Below are 15,904 nucleotides of genomic sequence, written 5' to 3'. Positions count from 1 at the left end.
CGTCTAGGCCTATGGCGTTTAAAACTTGTCACCCATCATGCCACTAGGCCTAGCCTTGATACTAGATTTTGATCTAGATTTCTAGGCCTATAACAAGTAGAATCTAGTCTAGCCTATAAAAGAAGGCCCCAAATAGTTTTTTTTTAAACTAATGGAATAATTTTTTTGTCTGAGACAAAATAAGTTAAAACTATTTTTCCAAAAGTTGGGCTTCGTAGATCTAGATCTAGAATCTAGACCTAGATATAGATCTAGATCTAGATCTAGGAAGGCAATGCTGGCCTAGGCTACGATATTATTATTCGAGCCATTACGATTATTATTAGGCCTATGTACTTGTTGTGAAACTAAATTTTGTATCTCAATAGTTCTGGTAATTGGACTTAGGCCTAGGCCTTGTCTACCGACCCACCCAAGGGCGAGAAACTCTGGCACAAATAATTACAATCAATATGGCGGTATTTGCAACACATTTTACAAAATAATACTTTTTTTCGTTTTGATGCCGGTTGCCATGCTGTGGTGAAAGAGTTAATGAAACCACGATAAAATTTCCATTAAAAGGTAATGTGTAATCTACGAACTAGAATTTTACTCGTGCGGATTTTAAAATCAGTTAAATAACTCAGAGACTTATTTTGGCAGGCGCTATCCGCTATGTTTGCAACGCTGTGTTCTGAATAGCCTAGATTCTCGAGCTCCCGTGCTATTCTATTTGAAACGCTGCGTTCTGAATAGCTCCCATGCTGTTTGAAACGCCAGTACTAGAAATCTAGATCTAATCTAGTAGGCTAGCCATCGTTTCCATAAAATATTGTTGTTCTACCCGAAGCTTTTTCTCTTATCGAAGTGGCTAGCCGTGGCCGTGGTGAGAGTCTAGCCGTACTTAAACTTAAGTACACGGCTAGACTGCCAGTCTAGCCGTACTTAGATCTAGAAATCTAGAACTAGATTAGGTTTGGCCCAATCGACTCAAGCCTGTTAAGTACATAGGTCTCATTAGATCTAATATTAATATATCTAGATCTAGTAATTATTCAGGTTCAAATAATGCAAGTCACTGTCTGTAGTCAGTAAGGCACCTTTTTTTTAATTTTGTTTTTGTCTGAAATACAAATACTTTTGGCATTGCAAACTAAAAATTTCATTTACAATTCAGCCATCAATATTAAGTACGGCTAGCCTGACAGTCTAGCCATCCTTAAGTACGGCTAGCCTGGCTGTCTACCCGTATTTAAGTACGGCTAGACTGCCAGTCTAGCCGTACTTATCTTAGGCTGGGCTTGTTTTTAATTTAACATTAGAAAACAGGAGGTTTAAAATAACATACACTGTCATTAAGGCACCTGGTTTCGTCTCAAATACAAATGCTTTAGGTACTGCACACTAAAAATGTATATTTACAATTCAGTAGGCCTATTTTTTGTAAATGGTCAGTCTAGCCCTAGCCATCATATTAAGATGAATAAAAGTACGGCTAGACTGCCAGTCTAGCCGTACTTAAGTACGGCTAGCCTCTTCCTTCTCTTATTTCTTGACGAAGTGGCTATTCGGACTCAACATGAACTTGTGACAGAAGCGTCGCTCGCTCTCCAAGTGGTGGCGACCTGTGTGATTGTTTTACCATAGAGCACTCGATCCTCCCAGTCTGACACATTTCGTTTTGAAAGTGGCTATTCTCACCCGCCCGGAAGTTCTCGCAAGATCAACTCCTCCCCTCTTCTCTCTCTCTCTGTCTCTTTCTGAATACTGTCTATCGGTGTGGACGATCAAATTGACCAAAACAAAGTTAAAAAATGATGTTAAAACACAAAAGTAAACAGGGCTCCCCTTTTCAGACAAACTTAAGAGGTTCTTTCACCCTTTGGTTTTCTATCTTTTAAGGGGTATTTAAACCCTTGTTTTAGAAACTTAAAACTTAAAGGGTAAAAGTCAATCATTTCCTAATTTTATAGTATAAGAATTTTTGCATGTAAACATTTAACTCACACGCACGCACATACACACAGACACAAAATTTTTATAGTTATTTATAAGAGTTGTTTTAAATCGCAAATATATTTACACTGAATGTTAGTATTTTAACATTTTAAAATCGAATTGTCGACCAACCGTGCAGTGAACTGTTGCGAATATGCTACCAACTTGTGTTTCGCCCGCTCATATGACCTTATGCAGTTGCCAGCGCCGTAAAACCCTGTACTAAACTAAACTAAGACACACATATAGTGACCATTACTATGCTTATTGAATGCTAACAATTTTTTAATTAACTTAAGGTTTCTTAGTAACAACAAGAAATAAATGAGTAATATTGACTACACTTAGAGTTGTGTCCATTTGGAGGGTGGAAGGGTGGTGGTGGTTGAGCCAATCAAAAATAAAATAAATTTGACAAACCAAAAGGGGTCAATTCCAACTGTAATGCACAAAGAAAATCAGACCTGCCAATCAATGAAATCTAAAAGTCAGGATCAACCCCCCCAGGGCAGTGCCACTGACTGAAGTGTCTTTAGGTCATTCCCAAAGGGGGGACATTTCTCGTGCTAGTGCTCAGTAGAATTGTAAATGGGCTGATCTAACAATGTCATACTCATTACTGTGCTGCCTTTTCTTTCCTAATCCTTATTATCGTCATTTCCCTCTACTTCTTTTGTATGTTTGTCACACTGTTGTGACCCGCTATTTCCGGGGTGCCTTGATAGTCAAAGCAGACTTTGTGCTGTTGAAGCTAGAGAGGAGAGCAGAGTAAGTCTGATTCCCTGTAAGGACTTCTCTGTTGACATCCACCCCTCGGCGCTCATATGACCTTATGCAGTTGTGAGCGCCGTAAAACCTCTACTAAAACTTTAAAAAACTAAAAGTCAGGATCTCAGTGGGGGAAAAAAATCGGGATCAACGACAAATCACCAACGTCACTGCCAAACTGACTTAAACAATTTCCAGGGATGTGTATGTGTTTGTATACGTGTGTGTGGGGGGGGGTGAGTGTGTGCGTGTGCATACCCGTGCCTGTGTGTGTTTTACCATTATTTTTTTTAAATCTCGAAGTATCACGTCAAGCTGTCCTAGTTTAAGTGTTTTACACCCCCCCCCCCCCCCCAGATAAGTCCCAAAAGACGCTTCAGCCGGTGTGCATGAACTTAAATTGACCCCGTAAACGGACGGTCCACAATACACGCGGAACTCACTTTGGTCGGAGACATGTCACGTGGTGCGAAAGCGCGATTGAAAGAGTTTTACTGACGGGTCTTGATGACGAGCCCGGCTAACCAGAACTCGGATAAAGCTTGTTTTGAAAGTAATAGCAGAACTACGAATAATATTGATCATTTGTGCGTCGCAATTTAAACTAAACAGCTATCAGTCAGGCCATCATCGGAGAATTCTGAGTTGAAACAAAAATAAAAGCGAAAATGATTATGATTTAGGGCCTAGGTCTTGAGAATATCCCAACCAATACTACTTCCATTATATTATGTTTCTTGAAACAACACTGACGTGCAAAGATCCAACACAACAACTAGATTCAACATAGACATTTAGGAAAATAGTGCTTCGAGTTTCTACTGACAAAAAGTTTAACGAGTGCTTCCCACGACAGAAAAGAAGGCAGAGTAAGATTTTACAAAAGATCCGGCACAACAGACGGAACCAAAAAAAAAAATTCAAAATCCGAATACACGGGTCAACATTGGGAAAATCGAGATGCTTGGAAATTTAGGTAAAAAAATCTGGATATCCCGAAAACATCGGGATGAGTGGCAGGATTGGAAAATAACTAATTCCTTATTCTTCAGAGCCATCCCAGTCGTTCGATGGTGGACAATTCAAGTTTACTAGATCTAGGATGGGGGGTAATCTCACGACAAGGGTAAACTCAAGGCACGACACCGGCAAATATAATGCGAGCGACCACAATGTGGGCGGAGCTTCTGTGCTCAAGCAAGCCGGTGTCGCCGGGAACTGCGCGCAGCTGATGAGTAGATTCTAGGTCTTCTGCTTCTGACACAGAGTCCCAGATAAAAGGTGACTGCGGTGTTATGTGTGTGGGTGTGTAGTTAAATCATTGACTCGGCTTCGGGGTAGAGAAGGGGGGAAATGATGATTGCAAGACGCACACTACCGGAGTTTTAAAGCGTATGCAAACCCCCGAATCGAAATTTTAAAGAGTAAAGCTCACGCACCACCAAAACTTTAAGGGGGTAATTTGCAGGTTGAAGGGGTAATATACGAAATTAATTTGGTTGTCTACAAAGATGCTACGGCTATTTAACTTTTCGAATCGAGCCGAACTACGCGGGTCGCCATTTTGTTTTGCCCGGAAATTCTCGGGCTACTCCTCTCTCTCTTTCTCTCTCTCTCTCCATTGCCCACAGACAAAATTGTACGCTTTTAGTAGGCTACAGTTGTAATGGAACGTTTGTTCACGGCACAGAATTCTACAATTTTTCTGTTATCACAGTGTAGAATTCTGTGGTTTAGGGTGAACGCAAAATTTGGTGAACGCGCACCGGGTGAGAATAGCCACAAGACTCGCCTGCACTATTCTCACTCCAGGTGAGAATAGAGGTGGCCTATCGTTTTATTGTCACCCTGGCACAAAATCAGCCACAAAATAAAAATACGAAGTGACTATTTGGACTCGAGTCCAAATGTGAAAAAATGTTATTCGGACTCTGATTCTTGTCCAGCATGACATCACTTCCAACTTCCTGTGACTCGTGACTCCTGCTTCCTGTCCTGCCTCACTCGTGACTCGCCTCAGGCTGGGTAGAGACCTGGATCATTTCGGGCAAAATGGCGTTAAATTGTGCCGGAGCCGAGTTTTTATCTTATGATGAATTTGAGGCCGGCCTGAAAAGTTAGAGCGCTTCTAATAAATGTTTATTTGTCAAGAGGTCTTCAGAAACAATTAAAGATGGCTCGTTAGCGTGTGTTGGGGTCGGATGGGCGGCCTGCACACGTGCGGCTGTGTGTGCGTGTCGGGGAAGGAGGGGGGGGGGCGCTATCGGTCTGGGCGTTGAACGTCGCATATGCGTCAGTCCCCCCCCCCCCACCCCCGGCAACTGATCATTATTACAATAAATAAGCTAGTCTTGACGTAGATCTACGTAATGAATTGTGCGCTGGTCTTTGGAATCAAAAGTTGCCGTATGCTCGGCTCTACACAGCATACAACTTTTTCTTGGTAAACAATCGAGACGACACAGGCTTGTGTATTTTAACGAATTGGTTTTTTTTTTTTACACAGCTCATAATATGCAGGTGCCAGGAGATCTGCTAATCTTCAATTTTACATTTTTCTACAACAAAGAAAGTGGGAAACATGGGGGGTTGGGGGGGGGGGGCGTATCAATGAGGCGGCGGGCATCGGATCAGCAGACAAGGTGTGGGGGAAACTAAAAAATGGCGGAAAATTGGAAGCACTGAACGTTAGATATCTATAGAACGAAGACACTTTCTTTTTTCCGGACCCGTGTCCGAATAACATTTTTTCTCCGAATATGAAATTTTTTATTCGGACTGGCGTCCGAATATGAAAAAATGTTTTTCGGACTCGAGTCCGAATAATGACGGCCATAAAAATAACTAACAAAATACAAACCACCAACAAAAACAGCAATGCGGCTACTTTCGATTGGGAATGGGGTTTGTTTTCTTCATCTTGATCGGTCCTACCTAAGATGGCCACCTGTCTTATACGGCCACTTTTCTCCTTGACAATGGGTGGCCGTCTTACACAGGTTCGACTATATATAAATGATATATAAAATGTAACAAAATAACCGGCTTTTTCCAGATTGTAGAAATACAACTTTAAGTGTAATTGCTTTCTGACTTTTTACCTGCCTCTGTATTATTATGACATTCTTTTTCCATTTTGCAGGAGCAGCACTACAAGTGCTTTTTTTTAGTGTGAAGGGATGCTGGAACAGAGATAATTCTCTGTGACAATGGCTGAGAACGGAACTCCTGCTGAGGAGTATCATCCTCAACGGACCCCATCTCCTCGTGGGCAGTCTCCACCCACTGCAACAACATCCGCATGTACAATAAATAAAAAACTGTTGCCTGTCAAGAGCTACTACTTCATGATTATGTCAGGTAAACTGTCACCATTTTTATTTTACTGCAGTTCACTAAAGCTGAAATCTGTAGCACATATATACTGCAATCATTTGATTTTAAGCCATGCTCCAGTAATGGTGCATATCAGGCCTGGAGTATTTGTGAAAAGAAAAATCTAATGACAATTTGATTAAAAAATTTTAATATATTTGTGTGGTAGTGTCTTCACCTCTTCCATCCAAGTCAAAAGCAGACACAAAAAATTAGGTTGATGGTGAAAATGTACATTTGTGTCATTGCTGGGGCAATAGACGGTAGATCTCAGGAGGGGATTATCTGTATTGCATAGTGCCTGCTTCCTCTATTCTTTTTTTTTTATTTTTTGGGTTATTTTGGGGGGGGGGGGGTGAGTAATGCTGGAGGGGTAATCTCCTCTATAGATTAGATATATTGGCTTGAATATTTTCCTGGCTCTTCTTAGTTTCTCTTACTGAATTTTAAAACAGTTTCTTTGTAAACCTTGCCACCACCCTCTTAAATGAAGGTATATCTTACTTATCGGAATGTACTTTTTGCTCTAGAACTAGAAGAAATTAAATAATCAACAATTAGAAATCGATTCACAGTTGCTCATTGCATGTTGTGCCACAAATTCTTTTTGAGCTAAGGTTTGTTAGTGTTATTCAATTCAGTTTTATTTTCATTTTTCACAGCTGTAGGAGATTTGCTGCCCTTCATTGCCCTGCACATGCGTGCATTAGGATTGTCACCTAAAGAGACAGGCATCATTTATGGGGTCATGCCCTTTGTCGGGTTCTTCATGCGACCCATCATAGGAGCTGTGGCTGATAAACTAAAGAAACACAAAGCTGTTCTGATTTTGGCGACCATTTTTACAGGTTTGTTGACAAAAGTTCATACCCCTACCCCAAATTACAATAGATTATCATGCTGTTTTTTCTTACCTTTTTTCATTTAAGAAATAAAATTTAATTTTCTTGCGAAACAATCGTACTTTATATTTGCACACTTTACCAGCAGATACCTATGCGGAAGTGTCCAAATTTTGTAATGTGTTGTGAAAATTGTTTGACATTTATTAACGGGCTTAGGACAATCATCACCATCATCAAGTGCCAGATCTGCGGCAGACATCGGAAATCATGGTTCTCCATTCTTTCCTTTGCTCGGATGCTCTTAAAAAGCTACATTACCCTGATCTTTCCCCGTTACCCATTTGTTTAGGTTCTCTAAGTAGGTTGCTCTGGCCCTACCCCTGCCTCGTTTGCCTTCAATTTTGCTAGTGAAAGCTAGATGTTGAAGACTTTTATGTCTATTCATTGCATTTGTCGTTTCCTGGTTGTTTTTAACAGTGAGCGTCCCACGTGGGCTTCATCAAGTTATCAAGTACTAGCTCATTTGATTTATTTTCACTGTCTTTAGTGATTGTCCAACATTCGCAGCCATATAGAAGGGTTGACCATACATAGCATTTCAGAACTTTCATTTTGATAGTCTTTGAAATGTTTCTAATTTTCCGGATTGGGCTCATTTTATTGAAACTAGCCTTTGCCATTTTTATTCTTCGTTTTATTTCTGTGGAACATTTGGCATCAGATGTTATTTAATATAATCCTAGATATAATATTCAAACTGTTAGACTTGTTTGATCTTTTCACTTTTGCTTATTATGAGATTACAAATAGGATTTGCTGCTGCTTTTTTTTTTTGTATTACCATGCATCTGTTTTGTTTACATTCAATAATAATCCTATACATTCACTTTCCATTACAACAGTATGTAGAAGCAATTGAAGGTCCTTAGAGTTAGGGCAATGTAGTATATAAATGGTTGACTAAAAAAAGTTTTAGTTTTAGTTATGGTGTTGGTTTTTTTTCCCTCCTTCTCTCAGGTGTCTTCTACTTTCTGCTACTGTTTGTTCCTTTCCGTCCTGCTGTACCCAGTGTTTCCATCAGCACGACACTGCACTGTAACTCCCAAGATTCGTTTCTTCATGACTGCGATGATGGCCGCTCCCAGGACTCGTGCCAAGCAGGACTGAATTTCTTGAACTCGTCCATCTCGGACAGGGAGAATGAATCCATCTCATGTTCGCTGTGGTGTAGAACTGGAGCTGATCTGTCAAAGTCACTGTTCACGGCTTGCTTCAATGATACAGGACCTCACAATGGCAGCCGTCGCTGCAGTGAGAAGCTCACCTTCAGTAGCCATTTGAATTTTACTGTCAATGACATCCATTCACTCGTTGCCCCAGATAGATACCTGAACGGCTCTGACTCCTGCCGTGATTATGACCTAAGAAATATCTCGTCGATAAACAACTCTACACATGAAGGTCGACGAATTCTTTGTGACCGAGAAATGTCTTTTGAGTGTGAGGTCACGTGTTCAGAGACTTTTCAATGCAATCAAAAGAGGGCATCATTTGACAGAACTTTCATAGCGATTTTCTTCATCTTTTTGATGGCCAATATTGTTTTTGCACCTATTTTCCCTATTATGGACGCTGCTGCATATGACATTCTGGGCGAGGAGAAAAGACATTTGTGGGGGAAACAGAGAGCGTGGGGCACCTTAGGATTTGCCATATGGGCTGTTTCCGCGACTTTCATCTTGCACATGCAGGGTGACCAGGACAGCGAATACTCTGTGCTGTTTTACTTATTCCTGCCTCTCTGTGTCTTATCAGCTATCGTCGCTGGATTTCTAGAGATGTCTTCTGATATCATGTGAGTTTTGTTATTTTAATGAATAATAGTGTTAGGCTTTCTCAGGTTTTGTATGAAATTGTTCAACAGTATGAATAATAAGGGTTAATTAATTTTGGGATTCTATTTGAGTTCAAATAGTATGAAAGGTAGATTTATGTTATTAAATGTATGTTTTCAAACTGGTGGCCTCCTCAGCTTCTAACATAACCATTTTGTTAACATGCATTACTTTTTAATAAAAATTGTTGATAAATTTGTACACCACACATGTGAATTCTCTTTCCTCCAACACTTCTTTTTTAATTTTTATCTCTCTAGCTCGCTTTGCTTGTTCCTGATAAATTTACCAACTTGATACAGGTACAGTGGTCTCCACCTTAGAAGACTGTGTGAGAACCCAGACTGTTTTAGTGTGCAATGAAATTTTGTTCTCTATAATTTGCATGCCTAAGAACCTGTAGTAGAAATTGAAATCTGCTTAAAAAACTTGTTTGGGCAATAAACTTTTCTAAGTGTCCTTTGCCATACTTAACACGAGCAAACAGGCCCTCTCCAAGACCAGACCAGTACACAAAGTTTGGTGTTACTAATTTCATAACAATTTTTAAAAAAACAATTGGTGTTTGTTTGTAGGAGGGAAGAAGTGAGCAGTCTCATTCCTTCTGTCTATTTTGTTTCAAGCGGCAGTGCCAACTTTCAAAGGCGTTGTCTTGTTGAATGACGCAGCCAAATACATGAAGGAGAAACAGGTGGAAAGTAGGGGCAGAGGAAAAGGGAGTGGGGGAGGCATGACGAACTAGCAGACGCTGAGACCTACAAGTTGCATGCCTATTTACACAGAAAGTTTTGGTAGTCATGCAAATGAGCTCTGTTGAGCGGGACAGTTGCTCAATTGGTTTTCAATTACAGTGGAGTCCACTTACTTATACGTAAGATGATTAATCTGAAAGCAGCGATGAACCGGGAAAAAAAATCGAATCCCTGATTTTTTTTATCTCCGCTGTTTTAGCAATCTCTCTAAACCGAAAACACAGCTATAAACCAAAATAATGCGTCAGTCCAGCAGATTTTGGTTTAAGCTGACTCCACTGTAGTTCATGAATTCCATAACTTGTTCCTGTTGTGAAGTCAGAGCTTCTGATTATGTTCATCTTTGTAAAAGTTGGCCTCTTCACTGGTCATTCTTTCCCTTCTCTTGTACAGCATTGCAGCTGGTTCTTTTTCATAGCTTCAACCACAGTGACCATGTGGCATCTTATAAGTTCACTGAGAAGCCTGAGCCGGAAGTCACCTGTTCTCACTTGCACCGGTAACACGCAATACTCACAAACAAGGGTACACATTAGTCTTGTAGAAAACAAAAAACTTGACAAAATGACCTTTACCTCTACTCTATCTTCCCTTGGGCGTTGCTTATGGGCCATATTTGATCAAAATAATAAATAAGGGAAGCAAACTGGCAGGGCCTGAGTGAGTTGTGCCCCTTAAAAAAAACTAAAAACCTGCTCTGCCTAAAACCCACTTTTTTTGTCTGCCAATGGTTAGGTTCTGAGGCGGAGACCATTGTGTGTGAAGTCTTAATCTTTTTCTTCTACAGTTCTGTTTCGATTGATATTACATATATTTTAAGCATATTGTTTATTTCTGATGAAAAATAACTTTATATTTAAAGGAATTTGAAATTCTTTCCTTGAACAATTCATTTTCAATTGATATAATATTATGTTTGGCATGCTTTTTGTTCATTTACCTATATATCATAGATCTGCACTTTCATTTGATTGATATATGAAATATATTTCCTTCAACAGTTGTACTTAAATTGATATTATTTATTTCCAGATGTGGCCAGTTTTTAAAAAATGTGCGCAATTTGTTGAGCCATGCAGAAGTCCTAGCTTTCCTTACTGTAGTCATGTTCTTTGGTATGCTGCTGGGTGGACTGGAGGCTTTCCTGTTCTGGTATCTCTTAAGTCTGGGAAGTCCAAAGTTGGTCTTTGGCTTTATCCTGGTGGTCAACTGCTGCTCAGAGGTGAGTTTATCTTTCTGACATTTTAGAGACCAAATTATTATGTAAATGTTGTAGCTGAATTTCAAAGTTTAATTCTAGTTAAAGTTCCACACAAAGTTGACCTCTATTTTAGATCTTTTTGTTGAACATAATTCAAAGTGTGGAGCCTGTAGTCTTGACAGTTCTGAGTGTGGAGTCTACTCCAACAGTTCTAAGTGTTCAGTCTGTCTTCCAAAAGTTCTAAGGGTGCGGTTTGTTCTCCAGCACTTCTAAACGTGCAGTTTGTACTCTTGACAGTTTTAAGTATGCAGTCTGTTCTCCGACTGTTCTAAATGTGCTGTCTGTATTCCAACAGTTCTAAGGATGCAGTCTGTATTCCAACAGTTCTAAGGGTGCAGTTTTTACTCTCACAATTCTAAATATGCAGTCTGTTTTCCAACAGTTCTAAATGTGCAGTGTGTGCTCTGACAGTAATTCTAAGCGTGCAGTCTGTGCTCAGTCAGTAACTAACACCTAAGTGACCACTGACCTGTATATTCCGTCTCCCAGTGGCGCTTCTGTTTGGACAAGCTAGATAGGAGAATACTTGACTTACAAACTAACCTGTCTGACTTTCTGTATCTAATCCACATTCTCCAATTTTCACAACCTGTCAGTAGAAGAAAAAATGCTTGTTTGCTAGACTCATGTTCATACAATTAAAATCATTCAAATTGTAGTGGTGATGTGTATGCTTTTTATCGAGAGAGTTGTTGACTTTTATTGTCCTGCAGCCTCAGGATTGCTGGTCACTCAGGTATTTACAGTTTACTAAAACGAACAAAAAGGAAACCCAATCAAATTTTCTTTTCTTTTCTCTTTTCCTCATGCCCACTTCATTATCCTTTCTCTGTTCTTTCCCTCCATGAACAGCTGCCCATGTTGTGGGTAGCTGGGATGATCATCGAGAAAATCGGCCTGGTGTCCTGCTTGTACCTGGCCCTGCTGTGCTATGCCGTGCGCCTGCTGGTCTACTCCGTTCTCTCCAACCCCTGGCTGGTGCTGCTGGTGGAGCCCACTCACGGAGTCACTGTGGCCCTCATGTACGCTGCTGCTTCCTCCTACGCCAGCATCATCGCTCCTCCAGGAATGTCGGCCACCATACAGGGCCTGCTGGCTGGGCTACAGTTCGGATTTGGTGAGTTTTGGAATACATATGCAGAGGATTTTTTCCACCACATCAGACCTTACTGGGGGGGGGGGGGGGCTCTCGTGGCCTAGAGGTTAAGGTGTTCGCCTCTCATTCAAAGGTCCCGGGTTTGAATCCGGGCAGTGACAGAAAAAAAATTTTCTCTAAAATTGTCTCCTTTCACCTACTTTCCTGCTCTCTTGCAATGTTCTGTCGTCTGCTTTTGTCTCCACTTTCTGCCCCTACCCCCTCGCATCCTTTGCCCCTTCCTCTGGGCTCCTGACTCTTTCTGCAGCCTTTTCTACTGCTTCTCCTTGGCTCCTTACCACTGTCTTTCAGCCACACCCCTGATCTTATGGTTGGTAAGATCTACACTTAGCCTTCTTGAATAAGGGCGAAAAACCTGAGATCCCGTATACAAGTTGTGCATGTTAAAGATCCCTTGGTTGTCCAAAATCAATAAGAGTAGGCCACCACGCGGGCAAAATTCAAAATTTCCTACCTACTGACAATATTTAATGTGTCCTACCTTATTTGGTCTAGATCATAGCTGCCGCTTTCCCGCTAAATAGCGGAAACTCCGCTACATCTAGCATTCCCCGCAACTTTCCTCCTTCCTCCGCTGGACCGCTCTTGGTCGCAAATTTCATACTTTTTTTTCCACGCGGAAAACACCGAACCGGGAGAGAGACGAAAACGCGGTCTGCGCATGTCCGCCCGTAGCTTTCTACTTCCGTTCTTCTAGGCCCAGCGCTAGTTTCACATTGTTTATTGTTGTGGAGCAACACAGTGTCGATCGGGCATCGGGACGTTAGCGCGCCGAGTTGTCATTGAAATTGGCGGAAATTCGAGAGAAATTGATTCAGAATGCAAAAATAAAAGGAGCTGGAATGAGAAAGAAGCAGCCGGTGTGCGACTTGAAAAGTTCATTAGAAAATTGAACTAGCTGTTTTTTTCGAAAGAAATCGCGGCCCGCGGCACTCCTGTTACAGTCCTGTACAATTGCGGTCCCGTTTGTTTACATGACGGCTATTGTGGCTGCTGCGGAAGTGAATCTAGATCTAGATTTAGATCTAGAAAATCTATCTCTAGATATAATCTAGATCTACACATATTTAGATATATCTAGATCTAGATTAGATAGCCTAGGCTATAATTTTTATTCAGTTTATCTCTAAATAAGAAACACACTACAGGGGCACTAAGTGCAAACGGGACCGCAATTGTACAGGAGTGCCTGTGTATCCTTGATCCGATACTGCTCTACGTCTATGTATGTACACGTTTAAAGTGAAAGAAATCTTTTTATGAGACACCAGCTGGCAAAAAACACTGGATTTTTAGTCACCAAGTCCAAACTGTGTCAAATTGACTCGAATGCTTGTTAGTCAACCTACTGCCTTTATGGGGGTTTTTTCAAATACATTTTAATTCAGTTGCCTATGGTTAACAATATGACAGTTTTCCCTTCCAAAACATTTTCCAGTATATATTGCCTCTGGATCTCACTGGTTTCGGAGAGCGCGCGTACGCTTTCGCGTGAATTTCCTCCTTTTTAAAAATTTCTGAGTGGCAGCTATGCTAGATGGAGATAGAACTTTTGAATGCTTGAAATGTGGCACATTTTTCTGTACCAGATTTGGCCTCAATGCGAAAGCAAAAGCAGCATATCTTAATTGTTACATCCCTACTTCTTCTTTCTTCTATTTTTCTTTACAAAATATTCTCCTCAGCAGATACACTAGTCATTCTTGGATTTGTGCCCATCTTGATTGGGAGGAGGGAGGGGTGTTTGTCTTTTTAGTACGCTTTGCTTCACCACTCCAGCCTCTGAATAATTATCAGTGGCTCTTGTGGCCTAGAGGTTAAGGTGTTGGCCTCTCATTCAAAAGTCTCGGGTTCGAATCCGGTAGCGACCGAAAAATTTTCTTCTCTAAAATTGTCTCCTTTCACCTCATTTCCTGCTCTAGCAATTTTCTGTCGTCTTTCGTCTCCTCTTTGTCTTTCTGCACACACCCCCTCACTTAGAGTTGGGGCGAGCGGACGGACGGGTTCGTTACTCGCGGACTCAGTCAGAGCGAACGGGTAACGGACGGCCATGAGAGCGAACTGCGAACCTCAAGACAGTTCGTTTTTTGGGTCCACTCCACAATTTGACTCTCTCAGGGAGCGGACTGCGGACCTCAAGCCTCAAGTCAGTTCGTTTTTTGGGTCCGCTCCACAATTTTATTCACTGGGCGGGCGGGCGAACGGATGAACTCTAGCAGATGAGATACTCGACGCGAGATTAGACCCAGCGTCTATTGTTTGTTAATTAGATCGCAAAGGCGGGGGGGGGGCGAAAATTTCCGCCGTGAACGCCTAGCTACAATGTGAGGCAGGAGGGTGATTTTTTTAATTAATTATTTTGGGGGGGGGGGTTGTAAGTTGTAGGCAATGGAAGGGGTCGTTCCCGTCCGTCCGTCTGCCAGTTCGAATGCATGGAGTCTCTCGGTCCGCCAGTCCGCTCGCCCGCTAAACAAACTGTTGTCTCTGCACGATGTGTAGCGAGTAGCGAACTACTCTTCATAAACGGACGGTTCGTTACCCGTCCGCTCGTTTGCGGGTAGTGCCAGCGGGTAGTTCGTTACCCGCGGGCGCTAATTTTGCGAGCCCGACCCAACTTTACTTCTAAGCCATGGAGCCTATAACATTATTTCATCCACAGTATGAGCATATTATTGACCCTCTAAAGGATGCCTTTGGTGGACTAGGGAGCTTGACTTCGATATCTACATTGACGAGACTTTTTGAAGATGTAAGTCTGGTATCATTAGCTGAGGCATTTAGAGATGGGATTTGTCCTTAAGGCTTATCATCCCACTTGCCTGTAGTCGTGGGGAAGATGACAGACAGTGATATAATATGATGGAATGTGACATGCATCCTTCCATTTAGTCATTAAAAGTACTTGATGAGATTGGGTTTTAATTTGCACACTGCACATTTAAAATCACTGCGCTATATTTTGTGATTCTAAGATATGAGCTCAGATAAAGGCTATTTGCTCCTTCATATTATGACGTTTGTCTTTAAGGTATTGATGCTCATATTGTATATGTGAATGTTTCAGTAAGGGTCTTCATTTTAATTTAAAATTTATGTTATCGACTAACTCTTTCTGTACAGTTTCAAACTTTGAGCAAGCTGGATTCGATTGCTCAGAACCTTGTGCAGTCCATTCAAGACCTTTCTTGGGACAGCTTGCCAAGCCCTGGTGTAAAAGATACGTCCATTAAATCCTCTTTAGGAGGCGTTCTCTGTGGAAGAGGCAAGAGTGCTTTCAACATTCAAGAGCTAGAACAGAAGTTTTCTTATCAGCAGAAGGTGCAGGACAGTCGGGGGAGTTTTGATCCACGATTTGAGAATGTGAAGGAAAAGATAGAGAAGAAGAGACTTGGTAAGGGTGAAGCAGGTTTTTTTTTAGTTCTTTCTTTGATCTTTTTCTTTTGTTACACTGCCTTTAATCCTCACTTTAAAATTATTTTTTTCTCTTCTTACTTTCTCTGGAAGTGGATTAAACATTTAAGATTAGAGAAAGAATTTGAGGATTCAGCTAACTAGTATCACCAATATTAATTCTCCAAACAGGCCCATGGTTAGGTGCACTTTTAAAGATGTTCTGCATTGTTGTCTTTCTCTTTATCTGTTTCTACCATTTTGTCTCTCAGTCTTTTTAAAAAATTTATATTTGACATTCTTTGCTGTGCCTATGTTTTAAAATCTAATCAGAATGAGCGCCTTTTGGAGAGCCTTGTATATGTTTTAGACCAACATCCCGTGAAAAACTACGCCTTCAGGTTATAAGCGGCTGTTTCAACCTATGCGCCTCACTGACTCATTGAGGGCTCTAATAATGGGCTTATTAAAATGTTTACACC

The 15,904-nt window shown here is 41.1% G+C and overlaps 2 protein-coding genes across 2 annotated transcripts in view; both read left to right on the top strand.

Annotated features, from left to right (window-relative positions):
* The first annotated feature begins 461 nt into the window (after nucleotides 1–461).
* Nucleotides 462–15,904, top strand: part of LOC101861119 (major facilitator superfamily domain-containing protein 6) — a 20,833-nt gene continuing 5,390 nt past the window's right edge. The window contains exons 1-6 of the mRNA XM_005097071.3: nucleotides 462–564; nucleotides 5,891–6,108; nucleotides 6,786–6,971; nucleotides 7,986–8,823; nucleotides 10,648–10,837; nucleotides 11,729–11,993. Coding sequence (XP_005097128.1) covers nucleotides 5,958–6,108; nucleotides 6,786–6,971; nucleotides 7,986–8,823; nucleotides 10,648–10,837; nucleotides 11,729–11,993 — 1,630 coding nt within the window. The 5' untranslated portion in view covers nucleotides 462–564; nucleotides 5,891–5,957. The remainder of the gene's footprint in view (nucleotides 565–5,890; nucleotides 6,109–6,785; nucleotides 6,972–7,985; nucleotides 8,824–10,647; nucleotides 10,838–11,728; nucleotides 11,994–15,904) is intronic.
* LOC106011597 lies at nucleotides 14,654–15,891 on the top strand. The gene is made up of 2 exons (XM_013081779.1): nucleotides 14,654–14,781; nucleotides 15,153–15,891. Exons 1-2 carry the CDS (start codon nucleotides 14,662–14,664, stop codon nucleotides 15,585–15,587), a joined length of 555 nt encoding a protein of 184 aa, XP_012937233.1. The 5' UTR covers nucleotides 14,654–14,661; the 3' UTR covers nucleotides 15,588–15,891.

Source organism: Aplysia californica, unplaced genomic scaffold, assembly GCF_000002075.1.
Source record: "Aplysia californica isolate F4 #8 unplaced genomic scaffold, AplCal3.0 scaffold00145, whole genome shotgun sequence".
In the NCBI taxonomy this organism is placed as follows: Eukaryota; Metazoa; Mollusca; class Gastropoda; order Aplysiida; family Aplysiidae; genus Aplysia; species Aplysia californica.
The sequence above is the reverse complement of the archived record's forward strand: the minus strand, read 5'-3'. Positions and strand labels throughout refer to the sequence as shown.

Coding starts and splice junctions, on each gene's coding strand:
- LOC106011597 (XM_013081779.1), top strand. CDS start 14,662: ATGGAGCCTATAACATTATTTCATCCACAGTATGAGCATATTATTGAC. Junction 14,782..15,152: donor TGACGAGACTTTTTGAAGAT/GTAAGTCTGGTA, acceptor CTTTCTGTACAG/TTTCAAACTTTGAGCAAGCT.